General features: G+C 46.7%; 3 protein-coding genes and 1 non-coding gene across 4 annotated transcripts; 1 reads left to right on the top strand and 3 right to left on the bottom strand.

Moving 5' to 3' along the window:
* Nucleotides 1–5,795: 5,795 nt before the first annotated feature.
* Nucleotides 5,796–5,867, bottom strand: trnap-agg (transfer RNA proline (anticodon AGG)). The gene has a single exon. It is a non-coding gene; the product is annotated as a tRNA-Pro (tRNA).
* A 1,446-nt stretch (nucleotides 5,868–7,313) lies between these two features.
* Nucleotides 7,314–9,758, bottom strand: LOC137595952 (guanylin-like). Its single transcript, XM_068316329.1, has 3 exons — nucleotides 9,639–9,758; nucleotides 8,897–9,083; nucleotides 7,314–7,586 (listed from the first exon to the last, which is right to left on the bottom strand). Exons 1-3 carry the CDS (start codon nucleotides 9,708–9,710, stop codon nucleotides 7,516–7,518), a joined length of 330 nt encoding a protein of 109 aa, XP_068172430.1. The 5' UTR covers nucleotides 9,711–9,758; the 3' UTR covers nucleotides 7,314–7,515.
* A 5,882-nt stretch (nucleotides 9,759–15,640) lies between these two features.
* On the bottom strand, nucleotides 15,641–16,468 carry si:ch211-220m17.5 (guanylin family protein). Its single transcript, XM_068316267.1, has 3 exons — nucleotides 16,378–16,468; nucleotides 15,997–16,189; nucleotides 15,641–15,899 (listed from the first exon to the last, which is right to left on the bottom strand). Exons 1-3 carry the CDS (start codon nucleotides 16,444–16,446, stop codon nucleotides 15,841–15,843), a joined length of 321 nt encoding a protein of 106 aa, XP_068172368.1. The 5' UTR covers nucleotides 16,447–16,468; the 3' UTR covers nucleotides 15,641–15,840.
* Nucleotides 16,469–23,559: 7,091 nt separating this feature from the next.
* LOC137595960 (guanylin-like) lies at nucleotides 23,560–24,290 on the top strand. The gene is made up of 3 exons (XM_068316344.1): nucleotides 23,560–23,650; nucleotides 23,838–24,030; nucleotides 24,128–24,290. Exons 1-3 carry the CDS (start codon nucleotides 23,582–23,584, stop codon nucleotides 24,184–24,186), a joined length of 321 nt encoding a protein of 106 aa, XP_068172445.1. The 5' UTR covers nucleotides 23,560–23,581; the 3' UTR covers nucleotides 24,187–24,290.
* Nucleotides 24,291–25,068: the final 778 nt, after the last annotated feature.

A 25,068-nucleotide genomic window follows, 5' to 3' on the forward strand; every position in this document is an offset into this window, starting at 1 on the left:
ATACGCAATTATATCTCTGGATTAAACCTGAAGTCAGCCAGTTGTTCAAATTACAGGCGTGTATCAAAGGGATTAAAGATTGGATGACCAAAAACTTTTTGCATCTCAATTCTGATAAAACTGAGGTTGTTGTGCTCGGCCCAAAAACTGTTAGGGATGTAGTGCCCAGTGATGTAATAACCTTGGATGGCATCACGTTTGAGGCCAAAACCACTGCGAGGAACCTTGGTGTCATCTTTGATCAGGATCTCTGGTTTAACACACACATTAAGCAGGTTTCTAGAACGGCCTTTTTCCATCTCAAACGTTGTTAAAATCAGACATATTTTAAAACAGAGTGATGCAGAGAAATTAATCCACGCTTTCATCACTTCCAGACTAGATTACTGTAACGCACTTTTTTCAGGCTGCCCCAAAAAGTCGCTGAAGACTCTTCAACTAATTCAGAATGCTGCCGTTTGTGTTCTGACCAGGACCAGTACCAGAGACCAGGTTCTGACCAGGACCAGTACCCGAGACCAGGTTCTGACCAGGACCAGTACCAGAGACCAGGTTCTGACCAGGACCAGTGCCAGAGACCAGGTTCTGACCAGGACCAGTACCAGAGACCAGGTTCTGACCAGGACCAGTGCCAGAGACCATATTTCTCCTGTGTTGCTTCTCTGCACTGGCTTCCTGTGAAGCTAGGATAGATGTTAAAATACTCCTCCTCACTTCCAAAGCCCTTGGTGGCACCGACCTACCTGAAGGAACTTTTAGTTCCTTATAATCCATCTAGAGCATTACGCTCTCAACATACTGGCCTACTGGTGGTTCCTAGAATCTACAAAAGTAGGACGGGGGCTAGAGCCTTCTGCTATCAAGCCCCTCTATTGTGGAACCCGCCCCCTCCCTCAGTTCAGGAGGCAGACACCGTCTCACTATTTAAGACTAGACTTAAAACTTTTCTTTTTCACAAATTTTCCAACTAAGGCAGCTTAGGTTACTACGTGTTTTCTTCTAGACCTACTCTGTTAGAGACTCAACATCCAGACTCACTGAGCTCCTCTTTCCTCCTCCTCTTCTCTGACCATCTCTGTTACTCCTCCTCCTCTCTGACCTCTCTCTCCTGGTCTCCATTCACACCTTTACTAACTCAACTTCTTCCCTGGAGTCCCTGTGCTCTATATCCTCACAGGTTCTCTCAGGTTCACCCCTCATCCACCCATTAGCTGTGGACCTGCTCTTCTCGTCCCACCAGTATCACCCCAAACCTAATCATCGGCTGGGGTCCTGCTGCCTTTCTTCCTCCGTGCCGCCATACAGTCATCCACATATCTGTAATTGTGTCTTGACTTTAGCGATGGGAAACATGACCTTAACCATAGTGATACTGTCTCTATCTGGACTCTCTGACTCTCTCTCTGTCTCTCTCTCTCTGACCCTGTCCTTATCTTCCTTTGATTTGTTTTCCACCCAACCGGTCGAGGCGGATGGCCGTCCAAAAGAGTCTGGGTCCTGTCCGGAGTTTCTTCCTCAATGAGGGAGTTTTTCCCTCCACTGTCTCTGATGCTCTGGAGGGTTCAGTTGGGTTTCTGTCTGTTAAAGCGCTTTGAAATGTCTGCTGCCATGATTAAGCGCTACATAAATAAAACTTGATTGATTAATTGATAGAAACTGATGACCTCTAGAAGCTGACGACCTCTGGAAGCTGACGACCTCTAGAAGCTGACGACCTCTGGAAGCTGACGACCTCTGGAAGCTGACGACCTCTAGAAGCTGACGACCTCTGGAAGCTGACGACTCTAGAGGCTGATGACCTCTAGAAGCTAACGACTCTAGAGGCTGATGACCTCTAGAAGCTAATGACTCTAGAGGCTGATGACCTCTAGAAGCTGACGACCTCTGGAAGCTGACGACTCTAGAGGCTGATGACCTCTAGAAGCTGACGACCTCTGGAAGCTGACGACTCTAGAGGCTGACGACCTCTGGAAGCTGACGACCTCTAGAAGCTGACGACCTCTGGAAGCTGATGACTCTAGAGGCTGATGACCTCCAGAAGCTGACGACTCTAGAGGCTGATGACCTTCAGAGCGAAGGGGGGCTCCAGAAGAAACTATAAAACCTGTTTCCAGTTATTATAGAACAACTCAACTCTGATTGGTCGTGCTGTTGATACGCTCAAAGGTTCTTTTATCAGATGGATGCAATTCTCAAAAATGTTGTTAACAGAAACCCCCCCACACCCGGCCGGGAACACTAACGTTACCACGGAAACAAAGGCTAGGTCTCACTGGAGGGGGAGCGGTCCAATAATCCAACAGGACAGCGGTTCCGTGTCGACCGACCCCCCAGACGTGACTTGTGTCCAGGTGTCACGCTGAAAGGAAGGTTTTTAATGTATTAGTAGCCCCCCAGCGCTGCGTGACGCCTCATTCCCACCTCTCTCCTTGCTGGGCGTCGGACTCAGGTGTGAGCGTCTCCTACACGACACAAAAACTACCGTTTGGAGGAAACCACAGCTACGTGGGGGGGTTTGGGTGTGACGAGGTACTAAAAAAGAGCTGTCTGATGTGAAGGACGTCTGAATGTTTAAATCTCTGCTGCTCTTCACCAATCAGATCCTCGTCAGGCCGTCGTGGGGTCAAAGGTCACTCCCTTTGTCAAACAAGCGATGAGGCTAAAGCTACGTCCGTTTGTCCGTCCATTGTCTGGTTGACCAGATGATCGTGATCATCTCGTCTGAAGCCACTGTCTCTCCCAGCTGGGGTAGGCTCCAATAGCCCTGAGACCCTCAGGTCACTGCTGGGGGTATTTATGTGTCTCCCCCCTTAAAGGGAGTTACAGTCATTATTTTAGGAGCTTCTGTTATCTCTTCCTTTGCTGTTCTTGCTGGTAACACATCGATTCTTCACGTGTTTGGACCAAACTGTCTGAGGGACATCATCTGAGCCAGGGGGCCCTTTGTCCTTGGAGCAAGGGGGCCCTTTGTCTTTGGAACACCCCCCAGTTCCGTTGTTACAGATAGAGAGATAGATATACTTTATTTATCCCAGTTTGGGATAAATAAAGTATATCCACAGCCCACAGTCTTCCGTTCTGGTCCAGCTCAGGTTATCGCGGCGCGGGGGGGTCCACAGTTCTACTGGTCTGGAGCAGACCGCCTGGAGACTTCTCATTACACGCTGACCCCTCTGTTCCTCGGACCCTGACCCCCACACACAGTTCCTCTGCCTTATCATTTCCCCCTTCCTGGCGTTGTGGGCGTGGCGTTTCCGTTAGCAACCTCCTATCCAGAGGGGGTGTGACCGTGTGCCTGGGAAACAGATGGAGGAAGGCGTGGCCCCGATTACTACCTGCTTCCTTGACTACACATGTGTGACCCCCACCACAGAGAAACACAGAGTGTGTGTGACCCCCACCACAGAGAAACACAGAGTGTCTGGCCCCCACCACAGAGAAACACAGAGTGTGTGGCCCCCACCACAGAGAAACACAGAGTGTGTGGCCCCCACCACAGAGAAACACAGAGTGTCTGGCCCCCACCACAGAGAAACACAGAGTGTGTGGCCCCCACCACAGAGAAACACAGAGTGTGTGGCCCCCACCACACACCATTAATCTGCTGCCTGTCTGGACCTGCATGTCCTTTATTGTTCAGTCTGAGATAACCCCCCCTCCTAGTGGTGGTGTTTCCCCTTCTCCCCCCTCCCTCACTCCCCCAGGTAGGCTTCCCTGACATCTATGTCCGGTGCTGGTAGTCAGTGTAGTATTATGGGATGTCTTGGTGAATGCTATTGTAAAGCAGTGGATTTATAACCAGACATACTTTAATCCCATTGGCCGTCGAAGCTCCAATAAAAACCTGATTTGAGAGACTCCCCCCTCCCTCAGGACCAGTACACTAACTGGGAATTGTCTGGGTGGAATTCCCAGGGTGGTGGGGCATTAGTGGGACCAGTGATGTCTGCTTTGACACGGGTGCTGCTCAGTGATCTTCTCCCCCACCACTGTCTCTCTGGAGCAGCGGTCCCCAACCACCGGGTCGTGATCCAATACCATTAGGGACCGGGGGCCGCAGAACGTTTGAATTTTGAATTTTTTATTTTTTTATACATCACCAGTCTAAAGATGTTTATTTTTTAGTGACGTCTGTGGAGAGTGAGGCACAGGTGAATGCGTGCGCCTGTGCCTCTTGACAGGTCTGGGTCACATGACAGGTTACCAGCCGTTACCCCTAAATGAAGCGCCCACAACTGCCCCAGTGTTCTGGATTAGAGTCAGGGCAGATTATCCTGAGACCCTAAAAGTGTCTTAATCCCTGTTTCTATTCCCAACCTCCCGTCTCTGTGAAGTGGGATTTTCTGCAGTGACTAAAGAAAACCAAACTGGAGTCGACCGGACCAGAACACACTTCAGGTGTCATTGTCTCCGTTTCCCCGAGATCAGAGGCCCCCCACCACTAATTCATTATTGTTGATTGATTATTGATTATTGATTGATTGTTCTCCCTTTGATTGAAATGATCAGTATTTCTCCTACGCTGAATGAATTGATTGTAAGTCGTTATATTTAAAATAAACCTCATCAGTGCCGTCACTTCAGTCGAGTGTTTATTATACACTGATCCCTCGTCACTCACTGTTATTGTGTTCCAGGACCACCCACAAAAAAACAATTTCCGCGACACAGTGACAAACTATTTATCTTATTATTTACGGTAAATTAAAAGCTTATGAACCCTCCCCATTCTGATATCAAACCATCTTAAATCTGTATTACCTTTTCCCACACTCTCATAGATATTTTAAAGTACTTTTAAGTGTTTCTTTAATACACAGTTAAAGCTGCATGGATGACTGTGGTGGAAGGAGGGAGAAGGGCAGCAGGACCCCAGGACGGATCGGTGAGGTCGTATACGAGATAGACAGGGAGCCCCACCAAGAGGATGACAGGCTCTCAGATGATGATGCGTATAAAACACGTATGTGACACAGATGACATCGGGTCCTCCAGGGAGGGAACACTCCAGGGGGGCCTTAGAGGCATCTTGTCCCATCTTCTTTATGAAAGAGGTTTTTTTTTCACAAAGACTTTAATTGTATTTAATAATAATAATAATAATAATAATAATCCACCTTTAATTGTCCACACAATGGGGAAATTATGTTTTAAAAATGCACAATTTAACACATTAACAAGAAAGTGATCAAATGCTTCAAAATACAAAATAATAGAAGATACACGAGTGCCATGTTCAATCGGGAAATTTGTGAATATAATTTGATCTTCAACAAAAGTGAGAAGGGTATTGTTGTGACACCACGTTTCTAAAATGGTCTAGTTTCTTGTCATTCTTGTGGGGTTCAGTGCTTTGCTCAAGGGGCCCTCGGCATTGTTGTCAGCAGAAAGATTAAATGCGCGTTCTCAGAGGCTGCATCTGTAAAAATAGCATGAATAAATAGAATGAATAGCGCCCCCTGGTGGTGATTTAAGGAATGAACCCGCAGTACAGGAGGAAGATAGAACCAACATCAAGCACCGAGGAATGAAAGGAAAATATTTAACTCATAGTCTATGAAAAAAAATCACAAACTACAATAAATATTCTCACATTTCACATTCATGCGGTAGAAAAAAGTCATGCTTTTTCATTTTTGCTTGAAAACAACCGACAACCACAAATTTCCCCATTGTGGGACAATAAAGGATTATTATCTTATCATTATTATTAATATTATCTTATATTTTACATATAAATATAAAATATTTGCACATAAATATGACGTATTTTTATATACAGGAAGGAAAAAAGTGGGCTCGTCCGGGATTTGAACCCGGGACCTCTCGCACCCTAAGCGAGAATCATACCCCTAGACCAACGAGCCGCTCCGTTGGTGTCGTTCAGGAGACCCAGTTAAATCTGTCGTTGATCTGCGGTCATGACGTCCTGCGGCTCACGGAGACTCTGGCCCACGTTTCGGACTTTTATACCGACTAAAAAGGTGACGTCATAGTTTGGAACGGAGAACAACCGTGAACATGTCCTGTTTCCGGCTAATTGTCTGTTTATTGTCCTTTTGTCACGTGGTGTTAGATGTCCAGGAACACGATGGAGGGTGGAATGAATAAATAAATAAATCGTGAGTCGGTTCGGATGGACGTTTGAAACCACGAGTCGGGTTTAAGTGGGTTTTCACTGAACGTATGAAACGCGTAGAAACCGGTTCCGTTGGAACAGAACGCTGCGTGATGATCGCTCCTGTCGTTCCGGTGAGTCGCCGCCAGAGGGCGCCACGCACCGCCCACAGGAAGATTGGAAGAGCGACATTTTAAACCACATGACTTCCGCCTTCTTTTAAACGTTACGTAAAAGATTAGCGTTTGAATTGTTGCGCTTGATTTTCTTTTTTCCCTCTTCTTGTCTCTACCCTCTGTCTGGACTGTTTTAACAGGATTTAATGTTTTAATTTGCACACCGACATGGAACCGCGTTCTCGGCCTCTCATTGGCTGATGCCAGCATCCTCCGTCACGCCTTTATTACTTCCTGATTTCATTCATTTGCAGTTTAGCTGCCTTGACGGCCGTCCAATGACACTGGGGGCCCGACACCAACCTGAGCTTCATTCCATGGCTTCCACACGTCAGGCCTCCAAACTTTTCAGTGATTTACAGAATCGTGATCAGAATTAACTTGAAAACCTCGTTCCGCATGAAACAAATTAAAAAGTCTCTTTGGATTTCCCCCTATTGCCCCCCTCCTGTCCATCTACATGGATCTCACCTCATGTTCAGGACTTTCCTCAAGCTTTAATATTTGTGTCTGGATTGCGATCGTCTCTTCCACAGGAAGATGGATCTCAAATCATGTTTTAAGGTTAGGGTTAGGGTCACGACATCCTGCACTGTAAATCAAAACAACATTTTTAGCACTGAGTTCTGAGGACTGTAACTGAACTCTGTCCATGCAGCGCTTTGGAAAAGCTCTGCCTTAATTTGCAGCACGTTTTGAACACTATATTCATTTCCTCAGTGCTGATCTCAAGGGTGGTTTTTTTTAAACGTAATTATTTATAAATTCTTCATTGTTAAAAATTTAAGAATCAGTTTCGATCTGCGTTCTTGCTCTCATCTCCCCTGGACTGTAATGACTAGAGTCAGGACTCGTGACACGAGACGTTTCTATGTCAGACACGATGTTAGGACTCCTGAAATAACGCAGCTGTCAAGGATGCTGAGGATATCAATGTTTATTAATGAAGATGCATCAGAACCAATAAAGTGTTCATGTCCAATCACTTCAGAACGTCTGTTTTTGGTGCTTCACAGGGACCATGTCCATATGAACAGCATTGACCATAACGTGTATGGTTTGTACATTATGACCACTGAGCCATGAGACCATGAGGCCTGGTTGCTAGGTGACGGGATTTGCTTTGCTGATGTCCATGGATACATGACATACATAGAGATATGGAGGAACAAGAGAAGATTAATCCCCAGAGGATTTTATTCGGTGTAGCAGATGGCGGCCTCAGTTCAGACATCCAAAGCAGGAGGGGTTGGCACAGATTTCACAGGGATCGAAGGGCGTGATGATGTTCACTGGAAGACACAAGAAAGTCCACAAATATTTTTCTGACCTGAAACATATCCTCATACTGCCTAAGGGTCGGCGTCTAGTCGTTTGATCAATGGGTCTGTGTCCAGTCAGTTAGAGCCCCTGGTGGTTAGAGCCCCTGGTGGTTAGAGCCCCTGGTGGTTAGAGCCCCTGGTTAGAGCCCCTGGTGGTTAGAGCCCCTGGTTAGAGCCCCTGGTGGTTAGAGCCCCTGGTTAGAGCCCCTGGTGGTTAGAGCCCCTGGTTAGAGCCCCAGGCGGTTAGAGCCCCTGGTGGTTAGAGCCCCTGGTGGTTAGAGCCCCTGGTTAGAGCCCCTGGTGGTTAGAGCCCCTGGTTAGAGCCCCTGGTGGTTAGAGCCCCTGGTTAGAGCCCCTGGTGGTTAGAGCCCCTGGTTAGAGCCCCTGGTTAGAGCCCCAGGCGGTTAGAGCCCCTGGTGGTTAGAGCCCCTGGTGGTTAGAGCCCCTGGTTAGAGCCCCAGGCGGTTAGAGCCCCTGGCGGTTAGAGCCCCTGGTGGTCTGTTCCTTTCAGAGGTGGGAGAGCGGCTTGGTTCCTCAAAAAAACAGGAGTTAGAATATTGAACGGACTCCTGTGTTAGCAGGCATTGTTGTACAAATTAAATGATGATGTAAGCCATTGGTTATGACGTTTAGACGTGTTTGTAGATGGGGTGATTTTAAAAACGCAGAAGAGACAGAAAAAACACTTCAGCGCGAGTTTCCCTTTTTTAAGCTAAGCTAACAAGCTAAACTAAGATAAGCTTTGCTGAGATAAGCAAAGACAAAATTTACAACAATTACACCTGTGTAAAAGGACACAATTCACTTTAAAACACACCGGAAACCAACAGTTTACATTTAGTGAATTATCTGAATTCCTGACTATGAAACTAACTGGTCTAAATGTTGCTTCGTGGAAATGAAGACAGCTGCAGCCTCTACTGGTGTGTTCATGTGTTTTGAGAAAAATTTTTTCTATTTCCTCATAAAAAATCAATGACTTCACCTAGAGTAGGACATAATACATAGTAAAAACCGTAGTGATGTCATGTTGATGGTTCTGTTCTTTGGATCTGTTCATAATAATTAAATCTTAAGTCACTCAGGCTTTTGTTATGCAGCATTTTTTCTTCTGGTGATTTAACAGATGTTCTAAAACATTCTAAAGCAGGGAGAACCGCATTAGCAGGAGACCTGAGTACGGACAGTTGTGATACGAGGCGTTCATTTCTTTCCACAGTGAATCTGATGAGGAATACTTTTCCTTTCTATGAATTTGATTCTGTTCAGATCAGTCTCACCTAGTTTGGAGAACATGGGACCAGCGCCGCCCTCCTGGCACACCGGCCTGAAGGTCTGTGGCAGCAGAGGGTTGGCACACGTGGCCACAACGCTGGTCTGAGACAGGTGAGGACTGACCTTCTCATCTACACCCATCAGCTCCTTCAGCTGCTTCACCGCCTCCAGCGGGAAGCTTCTGTGTCCCACCTGCAGCGGGACAGGAGGACAGGAGGACAGGAGGACAGGAGGACAGGAGGACAGGAGGACAGGAGGACAGATGGACAGGAGGACAGGAGGACAGGAGGACAGGAGGACAGGGGGACAGGAGGACAGGAGGACAGGAGGACAGGAGGACAGGAGGACAGGAGGACAGGAGGACAGATGGACAGGAGGACAGGAGGACAGGAGGACAACCTCAGAAACCAGGAGACAAAGGTTCTACTTCCAAAGAGACCGTCTGTCCAGAGGCTGTGGTCAAACCTCAGAGTCCTACTGGTCCCACTGGTGGACCGTCACCCTGGACTCTAAACCTGTACGCTGGAACCCGTCTCTTCTTCTCTGTCTGTCTGTTCATTGTCCTTTGAGTACCCCCCCCCTCCTTCCTGTGGCTCAGCTTGTTGTATTTTCTCATTTAAATTAGCTTCTAAAATTATGTTTAAAATCTGATCTGTTCCATTCTTCCTCATGACCAGTTCCTTGCTTTTTCTCTACAGTTACTGTAAAAACACAGTGAAGTCTTTAAAGCTGAATGTTTGAACTCACCCTAACTTCCACGCCGGCAGCCCGGCTGCAGACGCACAGCGCCACCACCAGGAGAAGACGGAGCGCTGCCATTGTCAGGTGTGTTGGGCTTCAGAGGAGTGTTTCTGGCTCGGCTCCGGGGGCTCTGCCTCTTATAAGACGCCTGGACAGGCTGGGGAGTGATTTACTAGCAGGGTGGGGTATCGGTGGTGGGGGGGACACTGGTTAGAGATTACCAGGGTCTGCCATGCTGTTGCTAAGCTGGATCCGCTTTTTTAGTTTATAACAACCACCCAGTAAATGTGTTTATAACCGCTATCTGTTGTTTCCTCCGTCAGCAGGATGCTTCATTATTGACTTTAGTTTTCATTCTTACGCATCCGATGCCCCGGCGCCTAATAAATGTCACCCCTTGTCTTTGTCCACAGATATTCATCACCAAGCTGTCTAATAAAGTCGTGTCATATACTGGAGCAGCTGCTCATGTAGGTCATCGGCTCTCAGATCGTCACCATTTCCAAATGCAAATGTAAACTTTTTTGTTTCAAGGCTTTTTCTCCCATCCAATCAAACTGCTCAGTCATTTTGTTTGGCCAATAAAGTCTCTTCCCCGTTTCAAAATACACAACATTAAACCAATGATGACGGTCAAACGTGACGTCATCGTGAGTCACAGTCTGGAGTTCCTCTAACAGCAGTCATGTGACACACAGGTCAGAATACACACACCAGGGACGTGTGGTCAGGTGAGACACGCCCTCACCTGCCATCATAAATGAAAAAAAAGGAAAATGGAAGAAATAAATTAAATGGTTATGTTTATCCAGTGACGTGTGTTATGAAGTTATTTTCCCTTTAACGTCACCAATTTTAGGTTATTTTTACTCAAAATCTCTGAATTTTCACATTTACCTCTGAAATCCTGATCAGAGACCTGTGGTGACTCATTGATCACCATGGGTTGATCAATGACTCCACTAGCTGTATTGGTAGCTAAACAGTGAGACCATCATGGTATCTCTCTATAGGTCGCTGTTAAAATGTTCAAACACGTTTGATCTATGAACTAAATCCCCATCATTTAGCTAATGTATATAATGTATAGTGTTTTATCAACAACTGCATGTGTGTAACGTCTCTCTGGAGTTGAGCGGTCCTGAAACCGCTGGGAAAAGGCACGAAGTGAGGCCCGCAGTTCTCCTGCCTCCTGGTAGGGGGCGCTGGTGATCCCAGGGATTCCTCTTCCCCAGCCGTAGAAGAAGTGACAGTAAACTACAGCCACTCATGTTTTCCTCTCGCCTCGCCATGAACAGAGGATTACGTATCTCAAACCAAAGTGTTTTGATGCTTCTGTTCTGAAGCAGCGGCGCGTGGACTTCAGTTATAGTAAACATTACGTATAAATGAACGTGTAGGAAACAAGATGACTTATTTTAATCCAAAGGGTTTATGTGTGTTAGTTTATACGTGTAAATAATTCTGCTGAGACTTCAACAGAACCCCCTGACTGTTGGTATTAAATGGTGAATACACTAAACTGTAGGTTCATGTGTGTGTGAATCTGGGTGTGATGAAGTCAGCGCCCCCCCAGCCAGGAACCTCACCACACGTCACTGGGTGGGAGGTGTACTAAAAACAGCAACAACAATGCTTTACAGTGAGAGTATTTTAAAAGCAAAAACCGACCAATAATTGTTGACTTTTTAATTCTGTTTAATGACCCCAACAAATTCTTCAATAGATTTGACCTCCATTCACCCCCCCAGCCCAGTGCTCCATGCTGCAGTGCTCCTCCCCCACCGCGCCCCTCTTACAATGCCACATCTCCTTCCCCACCCCCTCCTTCTACAACACTCAGCATACAGCCACGCCCACTGCACACCTCTTCAATCCCCCCACCCACTCCTCCTCCACCTTCACCCCCCCTCACCCACTCCTCCTCCCCCTTCACCCCCCCTCACCCACTCCTCCTCCCTCTTTACCCCCCCTCACCCACTCCTCCTCCCTCTCTACCCACCCCCACTGCTCACCTCATTAACCCCATCACCCCCCGGCCCCCAGGACACAGCCCCCCCTGCTCCCACTGTCCCTCACTGAACCCCAGTGTGAACCGTCTCCAGTGATGACGGTGAGGACAGCTGTGGGTCCAGACGGCTTCAGGTCCCGCCTCCTGAACTCCTGCACCAATCAGCTTAGTGGGATCTGAACACATGTTCAACCTCAGCTTCACACTCAGGTAGTCAACACACCTGTGGAGAACATCCTGGTACCTGAGCCCAGGAACCCGCCCCCCAAGGACCCCAACAGCTACAGGCCAGTAACACTAACATTCCACCTGATGACCCAAACCAAACTAATGACCCAAACCCTGACCTCTAATCCTAACCCCTAACCCTAACCCACCCGATGACCCTAATCCGAACCCTAACAGCTAACCCTAATCCTGACCCTAACCTTGACCACTAACCTCTAAACCCAACCCCAACCCTAACTGCTAACCCTGATCCCTAACCGCAACCCACCAGACGAATCTAACCCTAACCAACCTGATGACCCTAACTCAAACCCTAACCTCTAACCTAACCCTAAACCAAACCCTAACCCTAATCTTAACCCGAACCTCAACCCCAATCCTAACCCAACCCTAACCTCTAACCCTAACCCTAACCCACCCGATGACCCTAATCCGAACCCTAACAGCTAACCCTAATCCTGACCCTAACCTTGACCACTAACCTCTAAACCCAACCCCAACCCTAACTGCTAACCCTGACCATAACCGTAACCCACCAGACGAATCTAACCCTAACCAACCTGATGACCCTAACTCAAACCCTAACCCTAACCTCTAACCTAACCCTAAACCAAACCCTAATCTTAACCCGAACCTCAACCCCAATCCTAACCCTAACCCAATCCTATCCCCTAACCTCTTACCTCTAACCCTAAACATAACCCTAACCCTAACCCAAACTCTAACCCTAATCCTTAATCCTAACCATAACCCATTTGATGACCCTAACCCAAATCCACCTGATGACCCTAATCCAAACCCAAACCCTAGCCATAATACTGACCCTAACCTTAATCGCTAACCTCTAAACCTAACCCCAAACCCCTACCCTAACTCTAAATGCTAGCCCTAAACCCTAACGCTAACCCACCTGATGAAACTAACCCTAACCCATTTGATGACCCGAATTCAAAACGTAACCCTAATCCTAACCATAACCCCTAACCCTAGCCCTACCCCTAACCCGCCTGATGACCTTAATCTAAAACCTAACCCCAACCCTAACCCTAATCCTAACTCTAACCCTAACCTCCAAAAGCTAACCCTAACCTCTAACCCTAATCCTAACCCTAACTCTAACCCTAACCCCAACCCTAATCCTAACTCTAACCCCAACCACTAAAAGCTAACCCTAACCTGTAGCCCTAACCCTAATCCTAACCCTAACCTCTAACCCTAACCCCAACGCTAATCCTAACTCTAAATCTAACCTCTAAAAGCTAACCCTAACCTCTTACCTCTAACCTCAACCTCAATCCAAACCCTTAACCCCTATCCTCTAACCCTAACCCCTATTTTTAAACCCTAACCCACCTGACTACCCTAATCCAAACCCTAACCCTAACCGTAATTTTAAAACCCAATCCTAACCCTGAACTCTAACCTCTAACCCTAACCCTAACCCACCTGATGACCCTAACCCTAACCCTACCCCTAACCTGTAACCCTACCCTAACCCTAGCCTTAACCCCAACCCTAATCATAACCCCTAACCCCTAACCTCTAACCCCAACCTTAACCCACCTGATGAATCTAATCCTTACCAACCTGATGAACCTAACCCTAACCCTAATCCTACTCCTAACCCTAAATCTAACCTCTAACCTAAAACCTGAACCCTAACCCCTAAACTCAACCCTAACCCACCTAATGAATCTAATCCTTACCAACCTGATGAACCTAACCTAACACTAATCCTACTCCTAATCCTAAACCTAACCTCTAAACCCTTACCCTAAAACTAACCCCATCCCCCCTCTTTCCTTAAACCCTAACCCTTATCTGAACCCTAACCCTAATCCTAACCCCAACCCTTAACTGTAGCGTCTAACCTCTAACCCTAACCTTAACCCCAACCCATATCCTAACCCTAATCCTAACAATTTACCTCCTACCTCTAACCCTAACACTTAACCCTGAACCCTTAACCCTAATCCCTAACCCACCTGATGACCCTCACCCAAACCTTAACCCTAATCCTAACCTTAACCCTAACCGCTAATCCTAACCCTAATCCTAACTGTAACCCTAACCTCTAAAAGCTAACATTAAACCTCTTACCTCTAACCCAAGCCCCAATCCTTGCCCCTAGCCTCTAACCCTAACCCCTATCTTTAACCCTAAACCACCTGATGACCCTAATCCAAACCCTAACCCTAATCTTAACCCTAACCTCAACCCTAATTCAAACCCTAACACAACCCTAACCCCTAACGTCTTACTTTTAACCTTTACCCTAACCCTTATCTGAACCCTAACCCTAACCTCTAACCCCAAACCCAACCCTAATCCTAACTCTAACCCTAACTCTAATCCTAACCTTTTACCTCTAACACTAACCGTTAACCCTAACCCACCTGATGACCCTAACCCAAACCTCTAAGCCTAACCCCTAATCCTAACCCTAAACCTAACCCTAATCAACCCCTAACCTCTTACCTCTAACCCTAACCCTTAGCCCTAATCCCAAACCCCAACCCCAACCCACCTGATTAACCTAACCCTAACCCACCTGATGACCTGAATTCAAACCCTAACCCCAACCCTAACCCTAACCCTAACCTGCCTGATGACCCTAATCCACTTGATGACCCTAATACAAACCCTAACCCCAACCCTAACCCTAACCCTAACCCTTAATCCTAACCCCTAACATTAACCCCTAACCCAAACCCCTAACCCTAACCCCTAACATTAACCCCTAACCCAAACCTCTAACCCCTAAGCCTAACCCCTAACCTTAACCCCTAACCCCTAACCCCTAACCCCTAACCCCTAGCCCAAACCCTTACCCTAACCCCTAACCCCTAACTTTAACCCCTAACCCCTAACCCTAACCCCTAACCCCTAACCTCTAACCCTAACTCTAATCCTAACCCTAACTCCTCACATTAGGACCATACATGAGTTTGTTTAACCCTGTACTGTCTGACTGACCTCCCTGTGCCCCCCTGGGGGGTGGTCTCCCCATCAGTTTGTGGTTACACACAACAGGCTCTCAGCATTGAGTTGTAATTTGATGAAAACCTTCCAGGACACCTGGACTCAGGGGCCGACAGCTGATTATTCTGGATCTTTAGCAGATCAATATCAGTGTCCAGTGTTCCCATCGTAATCATTTATTCCTGGAAATCCAACCATGGACATAAACTGGGACCGTGCTGGAACCACAGGCTTAACTGTGATTGACTGCCTCACATGTGCTGCAGGATCGCTGGTCGTTTGACAGACTGCTGTCAGCACATCAAGACATCAAGACGACCTGTCTGAAGGAGGCGACAGCCAATCACAAGATGTCCAAACGCTCCTGGGGCGGTTGTTGGCCACAGAGAATGGGTTCAATGGTTTTTATTTGGTTCACCAGTTAATTAACAAACAGGTCGTCACACGCAGCGTAACATCACACCTGTGTGACATCACAGGCTGTAGTCAACACCATTATGTGGCGTGAGACTCTGGACTCTGACCTGTGAATCCAGTGGGGAGATTGAACTCAGTATTTATAGTCACAACCACTAATTCAATACTACACACCTGGCAAAATATAAGACAACTGACAATAATCTGTAAATAGTTTAATATGAAGCAAACACTGATTATTGATGAAGGCTTTTTATTCAAAGCGATGTAAATAAAAGGAGTCTGTAAAAGGAAACTGATCCTGAAACGTTTGCAGAGCTTGAGAATAAAAGTCTAACAAAATGTAAAATGTAGAAAGTATAGACAGAAAAGTGGAAAACAATGGTCATGTGTGTATGGGAGTACACACACACACACACAATCACACACACACACACACACACACACACACACACACACACACACACTTCTCATCTCATCTTTGCAGACAAACGTTGTAGAAACTGTGAAATAGTTCTGAGGAAAGAGGAATCAGGTCTTCAGCTGGGCGGAGTGTTGCATGCTGGGTGTTTAGCAGCCGGTGCAGGCGGCAAAGGAGCAGATCTCACACACATCCATGGGGACCATGGCTGAAATAAAGACAGAAAACACACACGTTGTGAATCGCTGGCCCCCCAGGCGTCCCTGATGTCTTCATTCTGGTTGGTGAACATCTGAAGGTCTCACCCAGTCTGGCGAGCGACGCAGAAGCTCCTCTCTGCTGACAGAGGGGCACAAACTCCTGGGGGAGCAGGGGTTCTTCACAGAGGGGCACGGAGGTGGCCAGGAGTCGGGGGCTTTGCCCTGCTGCCCCAGCACGGCTCCTCCAGAGCTCCTGGAGCCTCTGGACAGCCTCCAGGGAGAAGGACGATCCGTTCTCCTGGAGGGAAGGTCAGACATCACAGTTAGAGTCAGTGTGAAGAACACAGGTCCCAACTGTTTGGGGGTGTTCCTCAGGTCCACTCCTGTCTTCAGCGTTCTCCCAGTGCTGCCCCCTGCTGCTGGAGCAGCTCAGGCTCACCACCCTGGTGTGATGAAGGTGTTGAGGAAGGTGAAGGACGCCCTCACCTCCACCTGCACGGCCTCAGGAGTCAGGCTGAGAGCCAGGACCAGCACGGCGATGGAGAGAGCCTTCATGGTGTCCCTCTGGTGCTGCTGGGGGGGCTCAGCTCCAGTGTCTGACCTGCTGTCCACAAGCCTCCTTTAAAGCAGCGCCTGCAGGGCGGGGCTTCTGTCACCCAGGGGCAACGAGTGGAGCAAAGCTGTTCTCACGGGGCAACAAGTACTGACGTGGTTTTACAGCACCGTAAAGAAGAAGAAACACACTTTATTGCCCCTGTGGGGGGTTATCTTTACACGCCATCTATATATTTGTGTTTGTGAACATGTGTATTTATGTGTGTGTACAGACCTCTGAAACACACACTCACACACACACACACACACACACACACACACACACACACACACACACACACACACACACACACACACACACACACACACACACACACACACACACACACACACACACACACACACACATGTTCTCAGTGTAACCCTGGCTTATCCGTAGGTTATCATGATCATCAATATCTGGAACTCAAGATCTTTAGGTTCAATAAGGAGATTGGTAGTAACAACTCTAAATAGAGCAGTCAGACCTCCAGCACACAGAAAACCACACAGACACCGTGGTGGAAGTATAATAAGAAAAATATATTTAAATTTGTCAGTTTTGTTCAGTTTTTTTTCCACTTCCTTTTTTTTTTTGTTTTATCAACGTATGTCACCTCTTTCTGATGCCTCAACTAGGCAATTCAAATATTTAAACAATACACTCAAATAAAATGCTGCAAAAATAAAATAAGTGAGTGTACACAGGAAAAATACAAAAAAGATTATTCAATCACTCTGTCTGACCACCTCCCCTCTGGCCGGAGGCACAGGAGTCTGAGGTACAAGAGTCTGAGGTACAGGAGTCTGAGGTACAGGAGTCTGAGGTACAAGAGTCTGAGGTACAGGAGTCTGAGGTACAAGAGTCTGAGGTACAGGAGTCTGAGGTACAGGAGTCTGAGGTACAGGAGTCTGAGGTACAGGAGTCTGAGGTACAGGAGTCTGAGGTACAAGAGTCTGAGGTACAGGAGTCTGAGGTACAAGAGTCTGAGGTACAGGAGTCTGAGGTACAGGAGTCTGAGGTACAGGAGTCTGAGGTACAGGAGTCTGAGGTACAGGAGTCTGAGGTACAGGAGTCTGAGGTACAGGAGTCTGAGGTACAGGAGTCTGAGGTACAGGAGTCTGAGGTACAGGAGTCTGAGGTACATGTTGTAAAAATCAAAACACCTTCTCGTTTCAGTCTTTAATTTCCGTGCAGAACTTGTTCAGGTTTTCCATGTGGCTCATCAGAAACCGTTAATCTAGCGTTAGCTGATCGAGTTAAAGACTGAATATCTGAAACACAGTCCTCCAGTTGGGTTGAGTCCACAAACCCTCTCTGTGATGATTGGGGTTTGTTCCTCCAGGTAACGTTAAGAGCATCAACTTTTATGTATAATAAGTCATTTTAATGGATAACACGGCCCACCTGAACCAGAACAGGAAGCACTGCTTCCCGCTCCACAAAATAAAAGCACTTCCCACACAAAACAAATCAAAATAGGAGCGGCTACTTTTCATCATCAGAGCACCAACATCCTACAGACACACGGATGAACGTTAACACTGAGCATAGAATCAACCGTAATTATTCTCATTCTAAATATATTTACTGTTGGTATTAGTGGTGTGTAAAGAAAGACTTTATCTCCCCCAGGAATTCAGAACGAAAGCATATCGGTCACGTCTTTGACAAGTTGAAAAAGTTGAATTGAAGTCTTAATATTTGCTAGATCCAAGTGTTTGCCAACATTTTTATGATGCTGTGGTTTCTGGTCAGTTTTAGAGCTTGTTTTCTGCCTTGCTGAGTTTAGCTCCAATTGTCAGAAGTTCACAGATTCACCCTCAAACATAAAGCAAAGGAGATGAAGTGTTGGAGTTTCTGCTTGTTTACCCACTTGACGATAAATGCTGAGAGAATTCCTACACACACTCAGACTGATGATTTACTCCCCCTTAAATGACCCTCATCAGTCTCACCTGTCTGAAGAACTGTTTGGACTGTTTTTACCCACAGAGGCTTTTGGACAAACTCCAGAAACTGAAAGCCCAACATGAACAAAGAGCTGTAACGAATAACATCAACTCTTTATCTGAGAAAGAAAGATTTTGATTTTTAAAGCATCCTTTATTAAAAAAAACACAAACCAGATCACATCCAAAAAAAATTAAAAATGACCAATCCACCACAAAGGTCCAGGCTCAATCTCAACAAAGAACATCTACAAACTACAAAATGTAGACCGATGTATAAAGGACAATATAAAGAAAACCATTCATCTTTCCGTATTGCTTCTGTTTATCTCAATTGTTGCAGTCAACTCTCAAAAATCTAAAACCAAAACCAAAGAGTTCTCAGTGACCGAACACAGAACCTTCTGCAGCTGCTCTGGGGGCTCCTAGCAGACCTCCTCCACCAGCCTTAGCAGCAGTCTCCTGGTCCTGATGTTCAGCACCTCAGACCTGTGGTCGATGGAGATCCTCATGAGGTGACCCAGCTTCACACAGCCACCCTCCATCAGTCTGGACCTCAGGCCGCCAGAAGACAGGGCCTGAGATGTACAGAGACTGTTCCTGAACAGAAGCTCCTCCAGGATCCACATCCCCCCTGGCAGTGAGTCCTTCTGACAGAACCTTAAAACTTGCCACGCCTGCAGGATGGACTCGTAAAGTGGTGGCATACCAGTCAGATCCATGGTCCCACGCGGGAGCAGGAACAGGGGTCTGTCGTATCCCAAGCGTCCGGCCCTCATCAGCAGCAGACATCAAGTGTCAGTCCATGGGGGGCCACAACTGTACAGCATGCCCCTGAAGGCCTCCTTCTTCAGTTTGACGGATTCCCTGACCACCGGGGTCCACCACGGTGTTCGAGGGTTACCGCCCCTTGAGGCACCCAAGACCTTGAGACCACAGCTCTCAGCTGCAGCTTCAGCAATGGAAGCTTTGAACATCGACCATTGAGGTTCGATGCCCCCAACCTCCTCAGGGACGCACCAGAAGCTCCTTCGTGGGAGTTGAAGGCCTTGCGGACTGAGTCCTCCTCCAGACGTTCCCAGTTCACCCGCACTACTTGTTTGGGCTTACCAGGTCTATCCAAAGGTTTCCTCCGCCAACGGACCCAACTCACCACCAGGTGGTGATCAGTTGACAGCTCTGCCCCTCTCTTCACCCGAGTGTCCAAAACACACAGTCGAAGGTCAGATGATACGATCACAAGATCAATCATTGACCTCCGACCCAGGGTGCTCTGGTACCAGGTACACTTGTGAGCATCCTTGTGTTGGAGCATGGTGTTAGTTATGAACAATCCGTGACTAGCACAGAAGTCCAGCAACATAACACCACTAGGGTTCAGGTCAGGGTAACCCTCACAACAACATAGCTCTCAGGATCCTCAGGGTACACAAACCTCTCCACCACGTTAAGGTGATGGAGAGGTATTTGTGTCAGCTGATCTACAGCCAGATGTTCTTGGGTAAATAGAGGAGCTGAGCTGTCAACTGGTCACCAGCTGGTGGTGAGTGTGATCAGGGTGTTTGAGAAGAACTATAACTATATCAGGTGATGGTTCCTCGGAAAGGAATATAATATAAAATAATTTGTTTATATTAAAAATACAAGCAGACCAAAATTGGGAGTCAAGATTTGCATTTGCCAAGTCAAATAATTAATCAATCAATCAATCAATCATCAATCAATCAATCAATCAATCAATCAATCAATCAATCAATCAATCAATCAATCAATCAAACAAACAGTTAGCCAGCTGGAATCTACTGGAACCTGTTTCACCTTTTAGTTCAGCTGGAACGGGATGATTTACAGCTCCTTTACAGCTCTGAGCTCTGACACTGGTGTCCAGCCCCATCAGGCTCTCAACAGGCACTGATGGGGGTGTTCTGTGGTGAAGTGGGTCATTCAACAAAGGCTCCTTGATTCATGAGGGACTGAATGAAAAGAAAAAACATCTCCTTCCTCTCTGCTCATCCTGTGTTTCTGAGTCAACCGTCTCTGACAAACAATCAGGAACTGTTGACAGCATTACGTCTTCAATCATTAGAATCATATTAGTGATGTGTGTGTGTGTGTGTGTGTGTGTGTGTGTGTGTGTGTGTGTGTGTGTGTGTGTGTGTGTGTGTGTGTGTGTATGTGTGTGTGTGTGTGTGTGTGTGTGTTTATCATAATAGTGATGTGTGTGTGTGTGTGTGTGTGTGTGTGTGTGTGTGTGTGTTTGTCTGTCTGTCTGTCTGTGTGTGTGTGTGTGTGTCTACTGTATGTTTATCATAATGGTGATGTGTGTGTGTGTGTGTGTGTGTGTGTGTGTGTGTGTGTGTGTGTGTGTGTGTGTGTGTGTGTGTGTGTGTGTGTGTGTGTACGTGTGTGTGTATGTGTGTGTGTGTGTGTGTGTGTGTTTATCATAAAAGTGATGTGTGTGTGTGTGTGTGTGTGTTTGTCTGTCTGTCTGTCTGTGTGTGTGTGTGTGTGTGTGTGTGTGTGTCTACTGTATGTTTATCATAATGGTGATGTGTGTGTGTGTGTGTGTGTGTGTGTGTCTGTCTGTCTGTGTGTGTGTGTGTGTGTTTGTCTGTCTGTCTGTCTGTGTGTGTGTGTGTGTGTGTGTGTGTGTGTGTGTGTGTGTTTGTGTTTATCATAATAGTGATGTGTGTGTGTGTGTGTGTGTGTGTGTGTGTGTGTGTGTGTGTGTGTGTGTGTGTGTGTGTGTGTGTGTTATCATAATGGTGATGTTGTGTGTGTTCATAGGTGTGTTCCTCAGTGCTCTGACCTTTCTCCACTGTCTCCTCATGACTACATGTCCGGCCTCGGTGGAGATGAACACAAAGTTCTTCAGGGGGTGCATGCGGCCCCGGTTCAGTCTTCCTGGTTCGCTGTGTCCAGAATTGCAGGACTTGAAGACAGTGCAGACAGATGCAGAGCCCCATCCTGTCCCTTCGCCTACATGACTTTCTCTCTTTCTCATCAAACCTACTTTACTGTTTCATTACTTCATTTAACTGCACACCTTTCAGAAATTAACATTGTCTTGATTCTTACCAATCTTTTCCTCCGTTCCCTCTTCTCTTTCTCTTGTCAACATGTTCAACTTTCTTAACCATTTATCTTCAATGTTCCTATTACTGTAACCCCCCCTTTGTGATACGGTGCCGTAGTGAAACATTCTCAACCACATATTGACCTCTTTTTTTCCTGCCCTGATCTCAGCAGGACCTGTTAGAGGACGACCGTTCACTGTTTTATCGCCCCACTTCGTTCCCCATGATACAAACTCAGTTTGACTCAGGGATCGGTCTGATTGTACTGTCAATGGGCTCATCAGTCACACAAATTCACACTCACACTGATCTTCCCACACACGCACGGTTGGATCTGATCAAACACGCACTACCTTTATTTCATAACATAAGACTGTACTTACACATAAAATAGATGGGGCGTCCGTTTTTCTGCACCTGTCTTCACTTTCCCTGAGTCTTCTGGAGACTCCTGCCTTTAGCTACCCTCCAGTCGTGGCTCAGGCGTCAATCAGAGGGGTCATCACCTGTTAGGGTCTGGGACACGCCCCCCTATCAGAAACCTGTATTCTCCAGACAAGAGGAGATCATGTCAATGACTGATGTAACCCAGGTTAATTATAGTAATTAATTTAAATTACAGACACTCCCTAAATGCATGCATTTTGTAGACGCTCCTTGAGTGGAGGGGGGACGTTCCTTAGAGCCAGGAAGTAAAAAAAGCCGGGGCGGCTCGGTGGACAGGTGAAGCTGGAGGAAGGGATGGAACGGCACGCAGACAGAGCTCCGTGATACAGATTCTCCACAACAGACACAGTCAAAAAACCCGAAGAGAATAACTTCTGAATATGTTGTAGCTTCCCACAAGGTGGAGGTTGATAACGTGGTGTTCCCAGTGTTACAAGAGAGACACAGCAGAGCCAATTAGCGTTTTTAAGTGTTGTTTCATTGATTCTCCTGGTGCGTTGGCTGTTCAATACTGACATTCGTTACATTTGTTTAATGCTACCATGAAAGATAGGATGAAGTGAAAAACCAGTCAGGATAATCGGGTTGTGTACTGTTCAGTGTTGTGTGTATGGATAAGCTAATGTTTTGGAATCGAGAGTAAATATGAGCTAATATGATTGATTTGAGAGGTGAATGAAGAGACAATGGACTGTTAATATAACAAAAAGAACATCTCTATTGATTGTGATGATTCTGCTGGTGTTGAGACCATATTATAATTTTCTGCACACTCTGGCTGTGCAGGCTGGTTTTTTTGAGGGAGAACTCTCCCTGATGACCAAGTGGATGATCCTTACCACCAACCCTGGAAGACTTCACCCTGTCCCATAGTTGAGCCCTTCAGGAGGACAGTAGGAATAAACTGATAGGAGACTTCAAGGAGGAGCACTTCTTCCCCCCCCTCCGTGGTGAATTTGGAACTTTTTTTGTTTCTTCTCCACTGAGATCTCAGTATATTATATATGTATATATATATATATATATATATATATATATATATATATATATATATATATATATATATATATATATATATATATATATATACACATATCTGTGTGGTTTTCTGTGTGCTGGAGGTCTGACTGCTCTATTTAGAGTTGTTACTACCAATCTCCTTATTGAACCTAAAGATCTTGAGTTCCAGACATGATGATGATGATCATGATAACCTACGGATAAGCCAGGGTTACACTGAGAACATGTGTGTGTGTGTGTGTGTGTGTGTGTGTGTGTGTGTGTGTGTGTGTGTGTGTGTGTGTGTGTGTGTGTGTGTGTGTGTGTGTGTGTGTGTGTTTCAGAGGTCTGTACACACACATAAATACACATGTTCACAAACACAAATATATAGATGGCGTGTAAAGATAACCCCCCACAGGGGCAATAAAGTGTGTTTCTTCTTCTTTACGGTGCTGTAAAACCACGTCAGTACTTGTTGCCCCGTGAGAACAGCTTTGCTCCACTCGTTGCCCCTGGGTGACAGAAGCCCCGCCCTGCAGGCGCTGCTTTAAAGGAGGCTTGTGGACAGCAGGTCAGACACTGGAGCTGAGCCCCCCCAGCAGCACCAGAGGGACACCATGAAGGCTCTCTCCATCGCCGTGCTGGTCCTGGCTCTCAGCCTGACTCCTGAGGCCGTGCAGGTGGAGGTGAGGGCGTCCTTCACCTTCCTCAACACCTTCATCACACCGGGTGGTGAGCCTGAGCTGCTCCAGCAGCAGGGGGCAGCACTGGGAGAACGCTGAAGACAGGAGTGGACCTGAGGAACACCCCCAAACTGTTGGGACCTGTGTTCTTCACACTGACTCTAACTGTGATGTCTGACCTTCCCTCCAGGAGAACGGATCGTCCTTCTCCCTGGAGGCTGTCCAGAGGCTCCAGGAGCTCTGGAGGAGCCGTGCTGGGGCAGCAGGGCAAAGCCCCCGACTCCTGGCCACCTCCGTGCCCCTCTGTGAAGAACCCCTGCTCCCCCAGGAGTTTGTGCACCTCTGTCAGCAGAGAGGAGCTTCTGCGTCGCTCGCCAGACTGGGTGAGACCTTCAGATGTTCACCAACCAGAATGAAGACATCAGGGACGCCTGGGGGGCCAGCGATTCACAACGTGTGTGTTTTCTGTCTTTATTTCAGCCATGGTCCCCATGGATGTGTGTGAGATCTGCTCCTTTGCCGCCTGCACCGGCTGCTAAACACCCAGCATGCAACACTCCGCCCAGCTGAAGACCTGATTCCTCTTTCCTCAGAACTATTTCACAGTTTCTACAACGTTTGTCTGCAAAGATGAGATGAGAAGTGTGTGTGTGTGTGTGTGTGTGTGTGTGTGTGTGTGTGTGTGTGTGTGTGTGTGTGTGTGTGTGTGTGTGTGTGTGTGTGTGTGTACTCCCATACACACATGACCATTGTTTTCCACTTTTCTGTCTATACTTTCTACATTTTACATTTTGTTAGACTTTTATTCTCAAGCTCTGCAAACGTTTCAGGATCAGTTTCCTTTTACAGACTCCTTTTATTTACATCGCTTTGAATAAAAAGCCTTCATCAATAATCAGTGTTTGCTTCATATTAAACTATTTACAGATTATTGTCAGTTGTCTTATATTTTGCCAGGTGTGTAGTATTGAATTAGTGGTTGTGACTATAAATACTGAGTTCAATCTCCCCACTGGATTCACAGGTCAGAGTCCAGAACAAACGGGACAAGAGGTTGGTAATTAAACAAGGAATTTATATTTTATTAAGATAAGTTTCTGATTTAAAACATTATTCAAAGCAATTAAAATTCTAAAACACCTTAATTACAGGCAGGTGAATGAGGCAGGCCCAGGACCACACCAGATAACACACCTGGTAGGAACTGGCAACAGCATAACAGCCCATAATCAGTGTAGGTCAGGTTAAGGTACCCAGAGGCTTCAATCTAGTGCCCAAACACACAATAAAATACTGCGAGTCAAACACAACACACTGCACATGTTAACCATTACATTCCTGTTCAGGGCTGTAATGGTTAACAGACTCTCTAGTTATTGTCTTTGAAACTGGCACCAAGGAAATGAAGGATAAGAGTCCGG

This window comes from Antennarius striatus, chromosome 5 (assembly GCF_040054535.1).
Source record: "Antennarius striatus isolate MH-2024 chromosome 5, ASM4005453v1, whole genome shotgun sequence".
Lineage (NCBI taxonomy): Eukaryota > Metazoa > Chordata > Actinopteri > Lophiiformes > Antennariidae > Antennarius > Antennarius striatus.